At 42.2% G+C, this 14,733-nt stretch overlaps 2 protein-coding genes across 2 annotated transcripts; both read right to left on the bottom strand.

The window, feature by feature from the left end:
* Positions 1 to 341: 341 nt before the first annotated feature.
* Positions 342 to 2,451, bottom strand: LOC115206068 (putative uncharacterized protein DDB_G0292636). Its single transcript, XM_029772637.1, has 4 exons — positions 2,323 to 2,451; positions 1,737 to 1,837; positions 1,361 to 1,585; positions 342 to 695 (listed from the first exon to the last, which is right to left on the bottom strand). The coding sequence occupies exons 1-4, from the start codon at positions 2,342 to 2,344 to the stop codon at positions 669 to 671; spliced, it is 375 nt and encodes a 124-aa protein (XP_029628497.1). The 5' UTR covers positions 2,345 to 2,451; the 3' UTR covers positions 342 to 668.
* A 6,019-nt stretch (positions 2,452 to 8,470) lies between these two features.
* LOC115206067 (cylicin-2) lies at positions 8,471 to 13,490 on the bottom strand. The gene is made up of 20 exons (XM_029772636.1): positions 13,439 to 13,490; positions 13,242 to 13,352; positions 13,031 to 13,072; positions 12,847 to 12,910; positions 12,503 to 12,618; positions 11,817 to 11,865; positions 11,628 to 11,737; positions 11,337 to 11,441; positions 11,160 to 11,231; positions 10,873 to 10,944; positions 10,616 to 10,690; positions 10,460 to 10,522; positions 10,296 to 10,361; positions 10,136 to 10,204; positions 9,974 to 10,030; positions 9,791 to 9,877; positions 9,615 to 9,680; positions 9,464 to 9,520; positions 9,189 to 9,248; positions 8,471 to 8,966 (listed from the first exon to the last, which is right to left on the bottom strand). Exons 1-20 carry the CDS (start codon positions 13,451 to 13,453, stop codon positions 8,589 to 8,591), a joined length of 1,734 nt encoding a protein of 577 aa, XP_029628496.1. The 5' UTR covers positions 13,454 to 13,490; the 3' UTR covers positions 8,471 to 8,588.
* Positions 13,491 to 14,733: the final 1,243 nt, after the last annotated feature.

Below are 14,733 nucleotides of genomic sequence, written 5' to 3'. Positions count from 1 at the left end.
CTGGCTTTGCCATGTCACGCATTTTGTGTACCCCAGTCATGTACAGCTTTGCTTTTCCTAGTTAGTTTTTGCAGAATGAATTTACTCAAGGCCAGTGCACCTGCTCACTAAGTCAACTCAGGTTAGACAAGGAATGGACTGCCATCTTAACTCTGCATAGATGGAGTACAATACGTACGTACTGAAGTAACATGCACGGTACCTATGTCCCACTCCCAACACTATCTATCCCCTGTTGAGAAAACCTTTAGGTATATGCACCCTTATGCTTTTTATTTCAAACTAAGAACATTGAGCTTTCCCATAAGTTGTGCTAAAATAAACAAAAGAGAATGCAATTCAATCTTTTGAACTGGACAATTTAACAAAAAAAACTTGAAAGCAATTGAATTCAATCTATTAAATAAACATTCAATGAAGAACACCTCCCCCTTCTGGTGGACATTAGACTTTTTACTAGGGAGGAAAGAAGTCTGACATTCACCATATATCCTGGTTGTTGTGTTATTTAATATTCGGTTGTAAAACCACTACTTTACAGTCTGGCACATCAAAACATGATCAGGAACAACAAGGAAACAGTACACAGTAAATATCATGCATGCAACATTGCAGTACAAAACATTGTAAAAGTTCACTGGCAGTAGCACTTCCTCACAGCACCAGAATCAGTGATGCTTCTTCTTGCCTTCATCCTAAAATGACAAAAGACATACATTTAATAAAAGATAACCCTAGTGATTATGTACCACATTAAGGTGCCAGTATGAACCATTACATGTACTAATAATAAACACTTGTCTTGGGTGAAATACGCAGTCAGGCCCTGATGTGACTGTTGGGCAGGTAACACCTTTTTATTGCTCTCCTATCTGATCTGTTTTCACAGACACACCTAGTAACTCAGAGCATTCTTGTCCATTTCCTCTTTTACATTAACGGCACGACCAAGGTTACATGTCTTACTGTCTTGCCAATATACCTAGCGACAACAGATAACCTTTACAGTAAGAGGTAGCATGAATAGACTGCAAACGGAGATCTGTTTCTAAAATGATGTTTTACTAGCTGATAGTGTATGGAACCGCATGTGATAGTAGAAGTTCTGAGTCTCAAGTGTTGTAAATGGCAACAACCACACCTACATAACTAGGGCGTTTAACCCGAAAAACTGCCACAACTGGCATAACCTGCACAGCCTCTATTGACTTACCCATATTGATAGTAAGGAACCCTTGAACTAAAGGAGTGGTTGTCAACACGACTTGTTGGACCCCATTCTATAGCAGTCATATATTAACATTCGTTGGAACAATAATCACAACAACAAAAATAACAAATCAAGGCTATTGTGCACTACCTCATCGCTGCTGGACGAGGAAGATGATGACCCATCATCTTTGTCCTTATGCTCCTTTGGCTTCTTGTCTTTCTTCTTCTTATGACCTTTGTCCTTCTTGTCACCATGTTTCTTGTCTTTATGTTCCTTAGACTTGTCTTTGTCCTCCTTATGGTCCTTTGATTTGTCATGGTGCTTACAGTCCTTCGATTTGTCATGGTCCTTTGATTTGTCCTTGGACACACACTGAAAGTTGGTATACAGTCAGAATACTTTGTATGCAGTGTGTGCATGATTGTCAGCATTAATTGCACACAAATTGCCATTGTTGGCTGAAATACAATTGAAGCACTCATCAAGGAACTGGTTTAGGTAATGGTAACAGTATGTTTCTTACCTTATCCCCATCTTTGTCCTTCTTCTTCCCCAATCCAAATAGGGCGTTCTGTTCCTGGCCAGAGGCATCATCCTTTTTCACATGATCATCTTTACCTACAGCTGTGGAAAATAACAGACAGAACATGTAGGCTTAGTTATCTTTACATGAACAATCACAGCCTAATAAACTGACCAGAACCTTTTCATTAAAATTATAGGTTACCATCCTCAATAGCAATAAATAGATAGTGGCACTATGCATTCTTCAACTGAAAGGACATAAGGCCTACTCCACCTGTCCATGTTCGATTGCTAATCATGTAATATATATATATTTATAAGTCCTTCAGAGGCATATTTGCCTTCTGTCATTACTAATGTAAACATATTGTCTCAACTAAGGCAGTCTTCAGAATAATGAAATGCTTAATAGGTGTGAAGTGCATTCAATCAGCTCAAATAATAGGAAAATATTAGGCTCACATCTTAGACTAATAACCACCAAATCAATTGAGAAATGCATACAATGTAGTTTCTGTATTTCAGATAATATTTTAGAGTGGAACGAGCTGAATTCAATTATGATTCAAGAAATCAAGATTTACCTGAAGCCAAATCGAAATCCATGTTGTCTTGAGAGCACACGGCAGTAGTTACAGCCAGCAAGAGCAATGTTGCACTTTATCAACGGAAAAACTCATGCAACGCACCTACCTGTTGACCCCACCCCACGACCACGTGACCAACACACGTTCATGTTGGTCAGAAGGCACAAAACGGCATAAGGAGTTTTAAATGGAGGAGGGGCTATCTGATTTTGTCCAATAACAATGATCATGTTTTTTTAACGGTTTTGAAAGAGCCCCTGATTGGGCCAGGGTGGCATTTACCTGGTGGAGTCTTAGTCCGGTAGCATGACGATTAAAACTAAATTATTGTCGTCCGCTACATAGGCAAATTAGTCTGAGACTGCAATCACGGAGGGGGTTCGCTTATCTGGCCCGAAGAGTTTGAACCGGGTGAAACGTGATTGCTTTCGTTTTGGAACGGGGCTGCCTCCGGGGCGTGAGCCAGTGCCCAGCGCTCGCCGACCGCGAACACTGACAAAACAAACGTGACATAGCCACGCACGTGTAGTAATGAGTGGGATTGTGTTTTCACATGCAAAGGTAATTGCTTTTTATAACAATGCATTATCTGCCTTCCCAATAAAAAACAGTTTTGTAAATTCAAACATTTATTCCGAAAAAAAATGTTTTTATATTTTCTTCTGGATGATGGACCATGCTGCCTTATTGTCCGCATGATTTGAGCCCAATGATGTGACGTCCGTGGGCCTACATAGGGTAGCGTTTGGCCAGAGCATGCAGAAATAAAAAAAATCCAACCCTGAAGATGTTTATATTGGTCTGCTAAAACAGGACCAGTAAACACCATACAACCGAAGTCAGGGTGTATGCACCCCGCCTGCCACAAGGAGTCACTGGAGTGCGATGGGAGAAGCACATCCGGCAGGCTGGGATGCAGTCTCCAATCAAATCAAATTTTATTTGTCACATGCACCGAATACAATTGGTGTAGACTTTACCGTGAGATGCTTACTTAGGACCCCTTTGCCAACAATGCATTGCCAACAATGAGTTAAAGTGAGAAAAAATAAATGCTAAATAAAAAAAGGAAAATAGTAACACAGTAAAATAAGAATAACGATGCTATTTACAAAGAGTACCAGTACTGAGTCAATGTGCAGGGTACATGTAATTTAGGTAATTTAGGCAATGTGTACAGGTAGGGTTAAGTGTCTAGGCAATCAGGATAGAAAATAAACAGAGTAGCAGCAGCACGTGTGTCTATGTGTGAGTGTTGCATCAATATGCACGTGTGTGTGTGTGTTTTGTGTATGTGTGAGTGTATGTAGTGTGTGTATCTGTGTGTTGGGAGTGTCAGCGTAAATAGTCTGGGTAGCCATTTGATTAACTGTTCAGCAGTCTTATGGCTTGGGGGTAGAAACTGTTCAGGAGCCTTTTGGTCCCAGACTTGGCACTCTGGTACTGCTTGCTGTGCGGTAGCAGAGAGAACAGGCCTTCCTCTGACACCGCCTGGTATATCAATCAAATTTCAGTCAATTAAATGTATTTATAAAGCCCTTTTTACATCAGCCGATGTCACAAAGCGCTGTACAGAAACCCAGCCTAAACCCCAAACAGCAAGCAATGCAGATGTAGAAGCACAGTGGCTAGGAAAAACTCCCTATAAAGGCAGGAACCTAGGAAGAAAACATAGAGAGGAACCAGGCTCTGAGGGGTGGCCAGTCCTCTTCTGGCTGTGCCGGATGGAGATTATAACAGTACATGGCCAAGAGGTTCAAATGTTCATAGATGACCAGCAGGGTCAAATAATAATAATCCCAGTGGTTGTAGAGGGTGCAACAGGTCAGCACCTCAGGAGTAAATGTCAGTTGGCTTTCCATAGTTGATCATTCAGAGTTAAAGACAGCAGGTGCGGTAGAGAGAGAGAGAGTCGAAAACAGCAGGTCCGGGACAAGGTAGCACGTCCGGTGAACAGGTCAGTGTTCCATAGCCACAGGCAGAACAGTTGAAACTGGAGCAGTAGCACGACCAGGTGGACTGGGGACAGCAAGGAGTCATCATGCCAGGTAGTTCTGAGGCATGGTCCTAGTGCTCAGGTTCTCAGAGAGAAAAGAGAGAGAATTAGAGGGAGCATACTTAAATTCACACAGGACACCGGATAAGACAGGAGAAATACTCCAGATATAACAGACTGACCTTAGCCCCCCGACACATAAACTATTGCAGCATACTTACTGGAGCCTGAGACAGGAGGGGTCGGGAGACACTGTGGCCCTGTCCGACGACACCCCCAGACAGGGCCAACCAGGCAGGATATAACCCCACCCACTTTGCCAAAGCACAGCCCCCACACCACTAGAGGGATATCTTCAAACCACCAACTTACCGTCCTGAGACAAGGCCGAGTATAGCCCACAAAGATCTCTGCCACGGCACAACCCAAGGGGGGGCGCTAACCCAGACAGGAAGACCACGTTAGTGACTCAACCCACTCAAGTGACGCACCCCTCCTAGGGACGGCATGGAAGAGCACCAGTAAGCCAGTGACTCAGCTCCTGTAATAGGATTAGAGGCAGAGAATCCCAGTGGAGAGAGGGGAACCGGCCAGGCAGAGACAGCAAGGGCGGTTCCTTGCTCCAGTGCCTATCCATTCACCTTCACACTCCTGGGCCAGACTACACTCAATCATAGGACCTACTGAAGAGATGAGTCTTCAGTAAAGACTTAAAGGTTGAGACCAAGTCTGCGTCTCTCACATGGGTTGGCAGATCATTCCATAAAAATGGAGCTCTATAGGAGAAATCCCTGCCTCCAGCTGTGTCCTGTGTGAATTTAAGTATGCTCCCTCTAATTCTCTCTCTCTTTCTCTCTGAGAACCTGAGCACTAGGACCATGCCTCAGAACTACCTGGCATGATGACTCCTTGCTGATCTCAATCCCATTGACCACGTCTGGGACCTGTTGGATCGGAGGGTGAGGGCTAGGGCCATTCCCCCCAGAAATGTCTGAACTTGCAGGTGCCTTGGTGGAAGAGTGGGGTAACATCTCACAGCAAGAACGGGCAAATCTGGTGCAGCCCATGAGGAAGAGATGCACTGCAGTACTTAATGCAGCTGGTGGCCACACCAGATACTGACTGTTACTTTTGATTTTGAACCCCCCTTTGTTCAGGGACACATTATTCAATTTCTGTGGAACTTGTTCAGTTTATGTCTCAGTTGTTGAATCTTGTGATGTTCATACAAATATTTCCACATGTTAAGTTTGCTGAAAATAAACGCAGTTGACAGTGAGAGGACGTTTCATTTTTTGTTGAGTTTAGATGGTGGACAACCTAGTATTTACTGAATGTCTGTCTCTTACCAACTGAATACTATTGTGAATAGAGTTTGGCCGTTTTAAATGGTGTGTATTATGAAATAAAATAAGCATGTTTTTTTCAATTATCTTGTTTATTGATGACCAACCAAGAGCATTGCGCATGACTACCACAGAAGAACCATATCTCCACCTTAAAACAATCCTTGCTGCTTTGTTCTGTTCAATCTGCAGCCTCCTAATTTCACTTGCTGATGCATGTCCCCAGACCACAGAACAGTAGTTCACCTGACTCCCAATTAATGCTTGGGTTATTTGCTTAAGAATCTTTCCTGGTAAATATTTAGCTATCCTTCTGATCATGCATGCAGTTTTAATATACACTGCTCAAAAAAATAAAGGGAACACTTAAACAACACATCCTAGATCTGAATGAAAGAAATAATCTTATTAAATACTTTTTTCTTTCCATAGTTGAATGTGCTGACAACAAAATCACACAAAAATAATCAATGGAAATCCAATTTATCAACCCATGGAGGTCTGGATTTGGAGTCACACTCCAAATTAAAGTGGAAAACCACACTACAGGCTGATCCAACTTTGATGTAATGTCCTTAAAACAAGTCAAAATGAGGCTCAGTAGTGTGTGTGGCCTCCACGTGCCTGTATGACCTCCCTACAACGCCTGGGCATGCTCCTGATGAGGTGGCGGATGGTCTCCTGAGGGATCTCCTCCCAGACCTGGACTAAAGCATCCGCCAACTCCTGGACAGTCTGTGGTGCAACGTGGCGTTGGTGGATGGAGCGAGACATGATGTCCCAGATGTGCTCAATTGGATTCAGGTCTGGGGAACGGGCGGGCCAGTCCATAGCATCAATGCCTTCCTCTTGCAGGAACTGCTGACACACTCCAGCCACATGAGGTCTAGCATTGTCTTGCATTAGGAGGAACCCAGGGCCAACCGCACCAGCATATGGTCTCACAAGGGGTCTGAGGATCTCATCTCAGTACCTAATGGCAGTCAGGCTACCTCTGGCGAGCACATGGAGGGCTGTGCGGCCCCCCAAAGAAATTCCACCCCACACCATGACTGACCCACCGCCAAACCGGTCATGCTGGAGGATGTTGCAGGCAGCAGAACGTTCTCCACGGCGTCTCCAGACTCTGTCACGTCTGTCACATGTGCTCAGTGTGAACCTGCTTTCATCTGTGAAGAGCACAGGGCGCCAGTGGCGAATTTGCCAATCTTGGTGTTCTCTGGCAAATGCCAAACGTCCTGCATGGTGTTGGGCTGTAAGCACAACCCCCACCTGTGGACGTCGGGCCCTCATACCACCCTCATGGAGTCTGTTTCTGACCGTTTGAGCAGACACATGCACATTTGTGGCCTGCTGGAAGTCATTTTGCAGGGCTCTGGCAGTGCTCCTCCTGCTCCTCCTTGCACAAAGGCGGAGGTAGCGGTCCTGCTGCTGGGTTGTTGCCCTCCTACGGCCTCCTCCACGTCTCCTGATGTACTGGCCTGTCTCCTGGTAGCGCCTCCATGCTCTGGACACTACGCTGACAGACACAGCAAACCTTCTTGCCACAGCTCGCATTGATGTGTCATCCTGGATGAGCTGCACTACCTGAGCCACTTGTGTGGGTTGTAGACGCCGTCTCATGCTACCACTAGAGTGAAAGCACCGCCAGCATTCAAAAGTGACCAAAACATCAGCCAGGAAGCATAGGAACTGAGAAGTGGTCTTTGGTCACCACCTGCAGAACCACTCCTTTATTGGGGGTGTCTTGCTAATTGCCTATAATTTCCACCTGTTGTCTATTCCATTTGCACAACAGCATGTGAAATGTATTGTCAATCAGTGTTGCTTCCTAAGTGGACAGTTTGATTTCACAGAAGTGTGATTGACTTGGAGTTACATTGTGTTGTTTAAGTGTTCCCTTTATTTTTTGGAGCAGTATATATTTTTTTACATAGATTAGTTATTTGAGACAGTTTTCTTCCTCAAATGAAGTGGATGATGAAGTAATCTTTGCGAGAGGGAGAGAATCTGATTTAATTGGTCCTCAACTCAGACACTTCAATCAGGATAAATGTAGTTAGCCCTGGGTTAGCCTGCCCCGGAGCAGATTTACCAAATTTACCTGGCTTAAAGGTGAACCACTTTCATGGTACGGGTTGCCCCAAAGTTACCTCGCTAACTCCTTAAACTACATTCGTAGTATTGGGCTCTGGTGTGCAGTCTGACCAGCTAAGCCTGCATGAACACTGCTGGAAATTCCTGCATGTGTACACACACACACACACACAATTATCTTCAATCTTCTCACTTTTCTTTAGATAAACAAATTGCATGTCACTCACGTGTTGTCACAACTTCCGCCGAAGTCGGTCCCTCTTTTGTTCGGGCTGCGTTCGGCTGTCGACGTCCCGGTCTTCTAGCCATCACCGATCCACCTTTCATTTTCCATTTGTTTTGTCTTTGTTTTCTACACACCAGGTTTCATTCCCCAATTACATGTTCATGTATTTAACCCTCTGTTTTCCCCATGTTTTTGTGCGTGATTGTTTCTATGTTCATTCGGTATGTTATGGCTGGTATTTCGACAGGTGCCGTTTTCACCCGTGCGTAATTGATAACCGTTTATTGTTGGTCAAGTGTATTGTTACCTTGTGCCTTTATTTTGAGTAAAGCACGTTGCTCACTCATTCTGCTCTCCTGCGCCTGACTTCATGCACCAGCTACACCCACTTTCTGACACGTGTGAGGTTTCCAAAGAGCCAAAAGATTATTCATTGTAAAAGTTAACCAGCTTCAGTTGGAAAAGAGATTCACAAAATTGTACCCATTGACATGATTTCTTTATTTCTGACAGAATGTTCTACATTTGATCACTTTTAAGCCTGTACACCTGATTGTAATGAGCATGAATCATCTTGACCTATTTTCCAATCTCCATGTTAATTAAGGCTGAACAGATCAATGGGTTTGAGCAGTGTGGTTCTGCTGCTGGCTGGTCCTCTCCCGGTCAGTGGGTCCCCATCACTGGTCTTGGCTGGGTTCCCCATCAGGGCCTCCATGGGACTGAGTGGCAGGCGGGAGGGGCTGATATCCCTGGGACTGAGAGAGGATGAGGAGCTATAAAGGAACCCATGGCGAGTGTTGGGTCTGGCGTCCGCCAACAGCCCCCAGGATTCCAACTTCAGGGTGGGTTTTGGAGAAACAGCTGATCCCTCGTCAGATGGTTTTGTATCCATGCACCCTCCTCCCATCACCAAGCCACCTGCATGTTTCCCCTCCTTCTTCAGCTCTCTACAATTTTCATTCTCAGGTCCATCCTAAAAGGGAATAAAGGGGATGTTATTAGAATGGAACTGATATGTTTTAATGAAACTCTTCTCCCAGGCTCGCACCTATGAATGGCTTTTACTTCAAAGCTGTCCTAAATACCTGCTTTAGAACTGAGACATTGAGGAGATGATTGGACTACACCAGGGAAAACCTTGAGGGTTTGGCTTTCTCTTTGCATAGAATTCCAATATTCACTTCCTGATACCTACGTCTTTCTTGTCATCTTTCTTCTGTTTTTTCTTAGATTCTCCCTCAACATCGGAACAGTCCTACAACATACAAATGACCAATGTACATTTAAGGAGAATGAGTTTCTAAGCTATTTTTGTATCACATGTTTGTTTGTATACACAACAAAAGTCTACCAGGAATTTCCTTAACTTTTTTTTATCGTCTTCTTGTCCTTCTCACATCCGGAGGAAAGACAGTGTTCAACTCAGTATCATGTGCATCTCCAAATAACATTTACTTTCTTGGTACTTACCTTCTTGTCTTTCTTCTTTTTCTTCTCCTCATCATCATCACTTCCAGAAGAGGAGCCCTACAGGGCAAACAGAGGACATGGTCCATCAGATTCCAGTGTTTACCTCACTGTTGTTCATCGCCAAATAACATTTGCTTTAATGGGGACTTACCTTTCCTTTCTTCTTCTTCTGCTCCTTCTTCTTCTTATCGTCATCACTTCCAGACGAGGAGTCGTCCTAGACACAAATAAAATACAGTATATGGTGATCCATAACAATCTTATATTATTAGCCTCAACTATGTGCACTGGGCTAAAAACTCATAGAGGGGCTCATAAATAACCTACCTTTTTCCTCGTCTTGTCTTTCTTCTTCTTCTTGTCTTTCTTCTTCTTATCCTTCTTCTTATCTTCCTCGCTGTCAGAACAAGAGTCCTGGGTACACAGGAGGAACGTTCCACAGTCACATTCTGATAGTTACTGTTGTTAGTTTGAGGATCACTCTCCAAGACAGTCAATTAAAAAACATACCTTGTTCTTATTGTTCTTCTTCTTTTTCTTCTTATCAACCTCGCTGTCAGATGAGTCCTGGACACGCATAAGAAATATTCAGCTCATTCAGTTGTCATTAAATATCTGAAATGAACAGTTATTTCAATTATAATTGTGTTTTACACCCAATAAAAAACCTACCTTCTTATGCTTCTTCTTTTTCTTCTTGTCCTTCTTCTTTTTCTTGTCTTCCTCGCTGTCAGATGAGTCCTGGACACAAATAGAAATATGCTGGTCATCCAGAGGTCATTAGATATCTCAAATGAACTGCTCTTTCAAAATAAAACATTTTAATAAATACCCTCCTCAAGACAGACATTTGAAACATTACCTTCTTCTTTTTCCTGTCTTCCTCACTGTCAGAGTCCTGGACACACAAGATAAATATTCTTGTCATAAGATATCGCAAATGAACTGTTCTTTAAAAAATGGACCCTCCCCAAGACAGCACAATAGAAAACGCACGTTATCCTTCTTTTTCTTTTTGTCCTTCTTCTTTTTCTTGTCTTCCTCGCTGACAGAATTGTCCTGGACACACAAGAACAGTTTCATTTGATATCTCCGATATCTTTCAAAATTGAAAAGACCCTCCCCCAAGACAAACAATAGAAGAAAACGTACCTTCTTCTTATCCCTCTTCTTCCTCTTCTTCTTCTTCTTGTCTTTCTCGCTATCTGAATCATCAGAGCTGGAATCCTGAAACAGACAAAACTTTAAATCAGACATCTATCCTGTGTTTTCCAAAGAATAAGAAGCTTTGTAACATGTCTGCCTTTGCTTCCGTGCTGTAGTGCTGAGGAGATAGAGCCAAAGGGGATGCAATAGCAATAGCCAATGGAGTAGCTAGGGCAATATCGACATTTCATTGCTGCACTTACCTTTTTCATCTTCTTTTTCTTCATCATCTTCTTTTTGTCATCATCGCTGTCAGAGGATGAAGAACTAGAATCCTGAGGGACAACAACAAAAAGCAGGTCACTATGAAGTACTTAACATCTTTCTAGGACAGATGTCTGTCATAGGGCTATAGATGGCCATAGTTTTAGTTATGGCCATAGTTTAGTCACACTTTTATTGTGATCCAGAAGTTACCACAGTCAATAGTGAGTCAACAAAAACAATAAGCTTGTTTTGTGTTAAATCATACAACACATGGATTTCTCACCTTCTTTTTCTTCTTCTTTTTCTTTTCCTCCTCGCTATCAGAAGAGGAGGAGGAAGATGAAGAACTGGAATCCTGTGGCAAAGACAGAGTGTCCAATCCATCAGTCATATTGGGATGGTGTGGACCATCCAACAATACCATAGTAAACAATGTAGTTGCTAGTTTGGAATCACAAACTTCAGATTTCTTCTTCATGTTCTTTTTTTTCTTCTTTTTGTCATTCTCGCTGTCTGAAGAGGAAGAGCTATCCGAGGATGAAGAGGATGATGAACAGCCAGAGTTCTTCAATTGAAAAAAAACACTCAGTAGGTTAATTACAGCTATATTACTTAATTAAATACATCAATACATGACACTTTTGGAGAGGAGCTCAAGTCCTAGGGCAGAATAACACAGCTCAGCTAAATATTTGTGGGAAAGGTTGTCTGTACTGTAGCACAGGGAGCCAATGGGAACTGAGTTGAGTACCTTCCTCTTTTTCTTCAACTTCTTCTTTTCTTTCTCGTTCTTCTTGCCTCCGTCTCTCTCGTCATCACTCATATTTCCAGCTTCCATTCCTTCAGGAACATCTCCACCGCCTCTGGTCACGGGAAGGAAGACTATCATCCTCAAGATTTCCATCTCTCTTCTGAGACAATTCTTTTTTGATTTACTTACAAATCCATTCAGCTGTTGCGCCACCCTCCTTTCCTTTGCCTTTCTTGCGCTGTGATAGGGGAGAGGGTATTACAACAGACACAGTCATTCAGTGGATACAGAGAGTTTCAATTCAAATTGAGGAGAGGAGTGTCTGTCTGTAGATATGTTTGTGTTACCTTGTCACCACCATCACTCTGACACAGAGCCCAGAGAAAGAGTGAGAGGGTGAATTCCTTTGAAACTTTAACCTGTTAATCTCAGACGCTCTCTGCTGACATTTTCTAAGCGACACATATATTGTAAACTACCTTCATTAGATACATTTCGATTTCAAAACTATAAGTCTTACAAACACACGCTTAGTACTGTTAGAAAGGTAATAACCGTGGGCTTCTGATACGGGTGTACATTAACAAATTGACTATTAAAGAGCCAGAGCAACAGCAGGCAAGGAAAAGCAAAAGAAATGCACACTGAGTGCACAAAACATTAGGAACACCTGCTCTTCCCACGGAGTGCGTACCACTTAAGCTGAGCCGACGCTGTACTGGGTCCAAAACAACCGCTCAGAGTTTAACAGTTGATATAGGTTAAGAGATGCATGTAAAATAAGCTAATCATGCTTATTATGACCATTGATGGACCACATTATGAGCATTTCCGCTTCAGCACGTGACATGTTTCATGCACCTCGATGACCTCACCTTGTCCTTTTTTTTGTCTCTCTTGTTCTTCTTGTCTTTCTTCTTCTCATCTTTCTTCTTTTTTCCTTGACATGATTTCTGTCCCAGGGTGCCCTCCAGTCCGGCACCCTCCTCGCCTGCAGAGATACATGGGTTCGGTCATCATTTCTTGTTGCCATTTTTTCTGCCCAATGAAACCAAGTAGATAGGCGTCCATTGTGGACATGTTTATTGACGTTAGATAAATGAACATGAAAGATCTGATTTGATGTTCTGTTTACAATGACGAGGATGAGAATAGCTTTGCATGTAGAACATGCTGTGAAAAGACATGTTGTGACATTTGAAAAGAAGAAATGACATACCAGCTGCTGAAACGCCAGCAGAACAGCTGTACTCATCCTTGCCCTGTCCGTCTCCCTCTTCTCCCTGTTCCCAAAGACAACAGAACAGAACAAATGTAACTTTAGACTCATTTTAAAAACAGCTTTCAATGTTTTTGCCATGCTACCAACACGCTACAACTCCTAATCTGGTACTGTATATTACCTTATTTTTGTCTGCCTCGTTGTCGGAGGAACAGCCAAAATCCTAGAAGAGAAATGTCCATGAGTCAGGACGTCAGGTAAATGTTTCACAATAATGTCAGGTCATATTGTAAGGTTTCAGTCAGATTTGCTGATTTGGTTGAGGAATGATATCCAGTTTATAACACTTTGATATTGTTTGGCCACAATGGTGCAATGAGACATTTCCTTACCTTTTTCTTTTGCTTCTTCTTCTTTTTCTTCTTCTTCTTCTTCTTGTCCTTGTCGCTGTCCGATGAGGAGGATGACGAGCTATCAGAGGATGAAGATGAGGAGCTGGAATCCTGAAAAATAATCCGAACAAATAGTTAGTGTGCTGTGTAGACAAAATGGGCACCACACATTTCTCTGATGTCATGTTGAATCAAACCTTTTTCTTCTTCATGGTTTTCTTCTTCTTTTTCTCCTTCTCTTCCTCACTGTCTGACGAGGATGATGAAGAGGATGATGAGCTGGAAGATGAAGAAGAGGAACGGGAATCCTGAGAGACAGAAAACAGGAACATCGAATAGGACCTCTTTCATGAGACATTTCACACGTTACCACCTGATACAGGAGAGGTACAGTACATACTTTCTTCATCTTCCTCTTCATCTTCTTCTTCTGCTTGTCCTTTTCAATGTCTGAGCCTGAATTCTAAGAGGTGGGGACAAAAATGCATGTTCTAAATACTGCCATGGTAACATTGAAGTAAACGCGGACTTACTCTGCGATATAAAGTATTAATGTCGCTTCTTGTTACTGTACACACTCCTGGAAAAGGAAATTGGCCATGATGATGATAAGAAATGACACAACAAGTTATGAAACCCACTTACATCCTCTGTCTTCTTTTTCTGTGTTTCCTCATGGTTTAAATCAGTGCAGCCTTCAAGCCCTGCAAACAGCATGTCAATATGTTTTAGTGAACAAGAATATAATATTTAGAATAGTATCATTGTTCTGTGTATTTTGTGGTGTTTCTGTATAACGATGATTGATTGAACATAAACAATGCACATGGTCAGATAAAACGCCAACAGTCAACAAAAGTACAATCAACTGTAAAATTGCAATCAATACATGCTCTTTAGACTGTGATTACCCACCTATCCACCTACCACACCCTCGCCTACCCATATTCCATTGCTTTATTATAAAACAAATCGTGCCATAACCATGGTGTCTATACATATAATGTGAATTGAGGTGAATGTGTCACTTGAGCAGTAGGCAGGTAGGTGTAACATTTGGTTACAAGCAGTGGTGTAAAGTTCTTAATTAAGTAAAAATACTTTAAAGTACTACTTAAGTAGTTTTTTGGGGTATCTGTACTTTACTTTACTTTACTATTTATATTTTTGACAACTTTTACTTTCCTAAAAACAATAATGTACTTTTTACTCCATACATTACTCCTGACACCCAAAAGTACTCGTTACATTTTGAATGGCTAGCAGGACAGGAAAATGGTCCAATTCACACACAGACTCTAGTAGACTCACTAAACACAAACGCTTTGTTTTTAAATTATGTCTGACTGTTGGAGTGAGACTCTGGCTATCCGTAAATAAAAAATAAAAATGAAATTATGCCGTCTGGTTTGCTTAATAAGGAATTTTGAAATATTTTGATACTTAAGTATATTTCAGCAACTACATTTACTTTTAATACTTAAGTATATTT

Source organism: Salmo trutta, chromosome 13 (assembly GCF_901001165.1).
Source record: "Salmo trutta chromosome 13, fSalTru1.1, whole genome shotgun sequence".
Classification (NCBI taxonomy): Eukaryota; Metazoa; Chordata; class Actinopteri; order Salmoniformes; family Salmonidae; genus Salmo; species Salmo trutta.
Note: the sequence above shows the minus strand (reverse complement) of the source record. Positions and strands in the feature narration are given on the sequence as shown.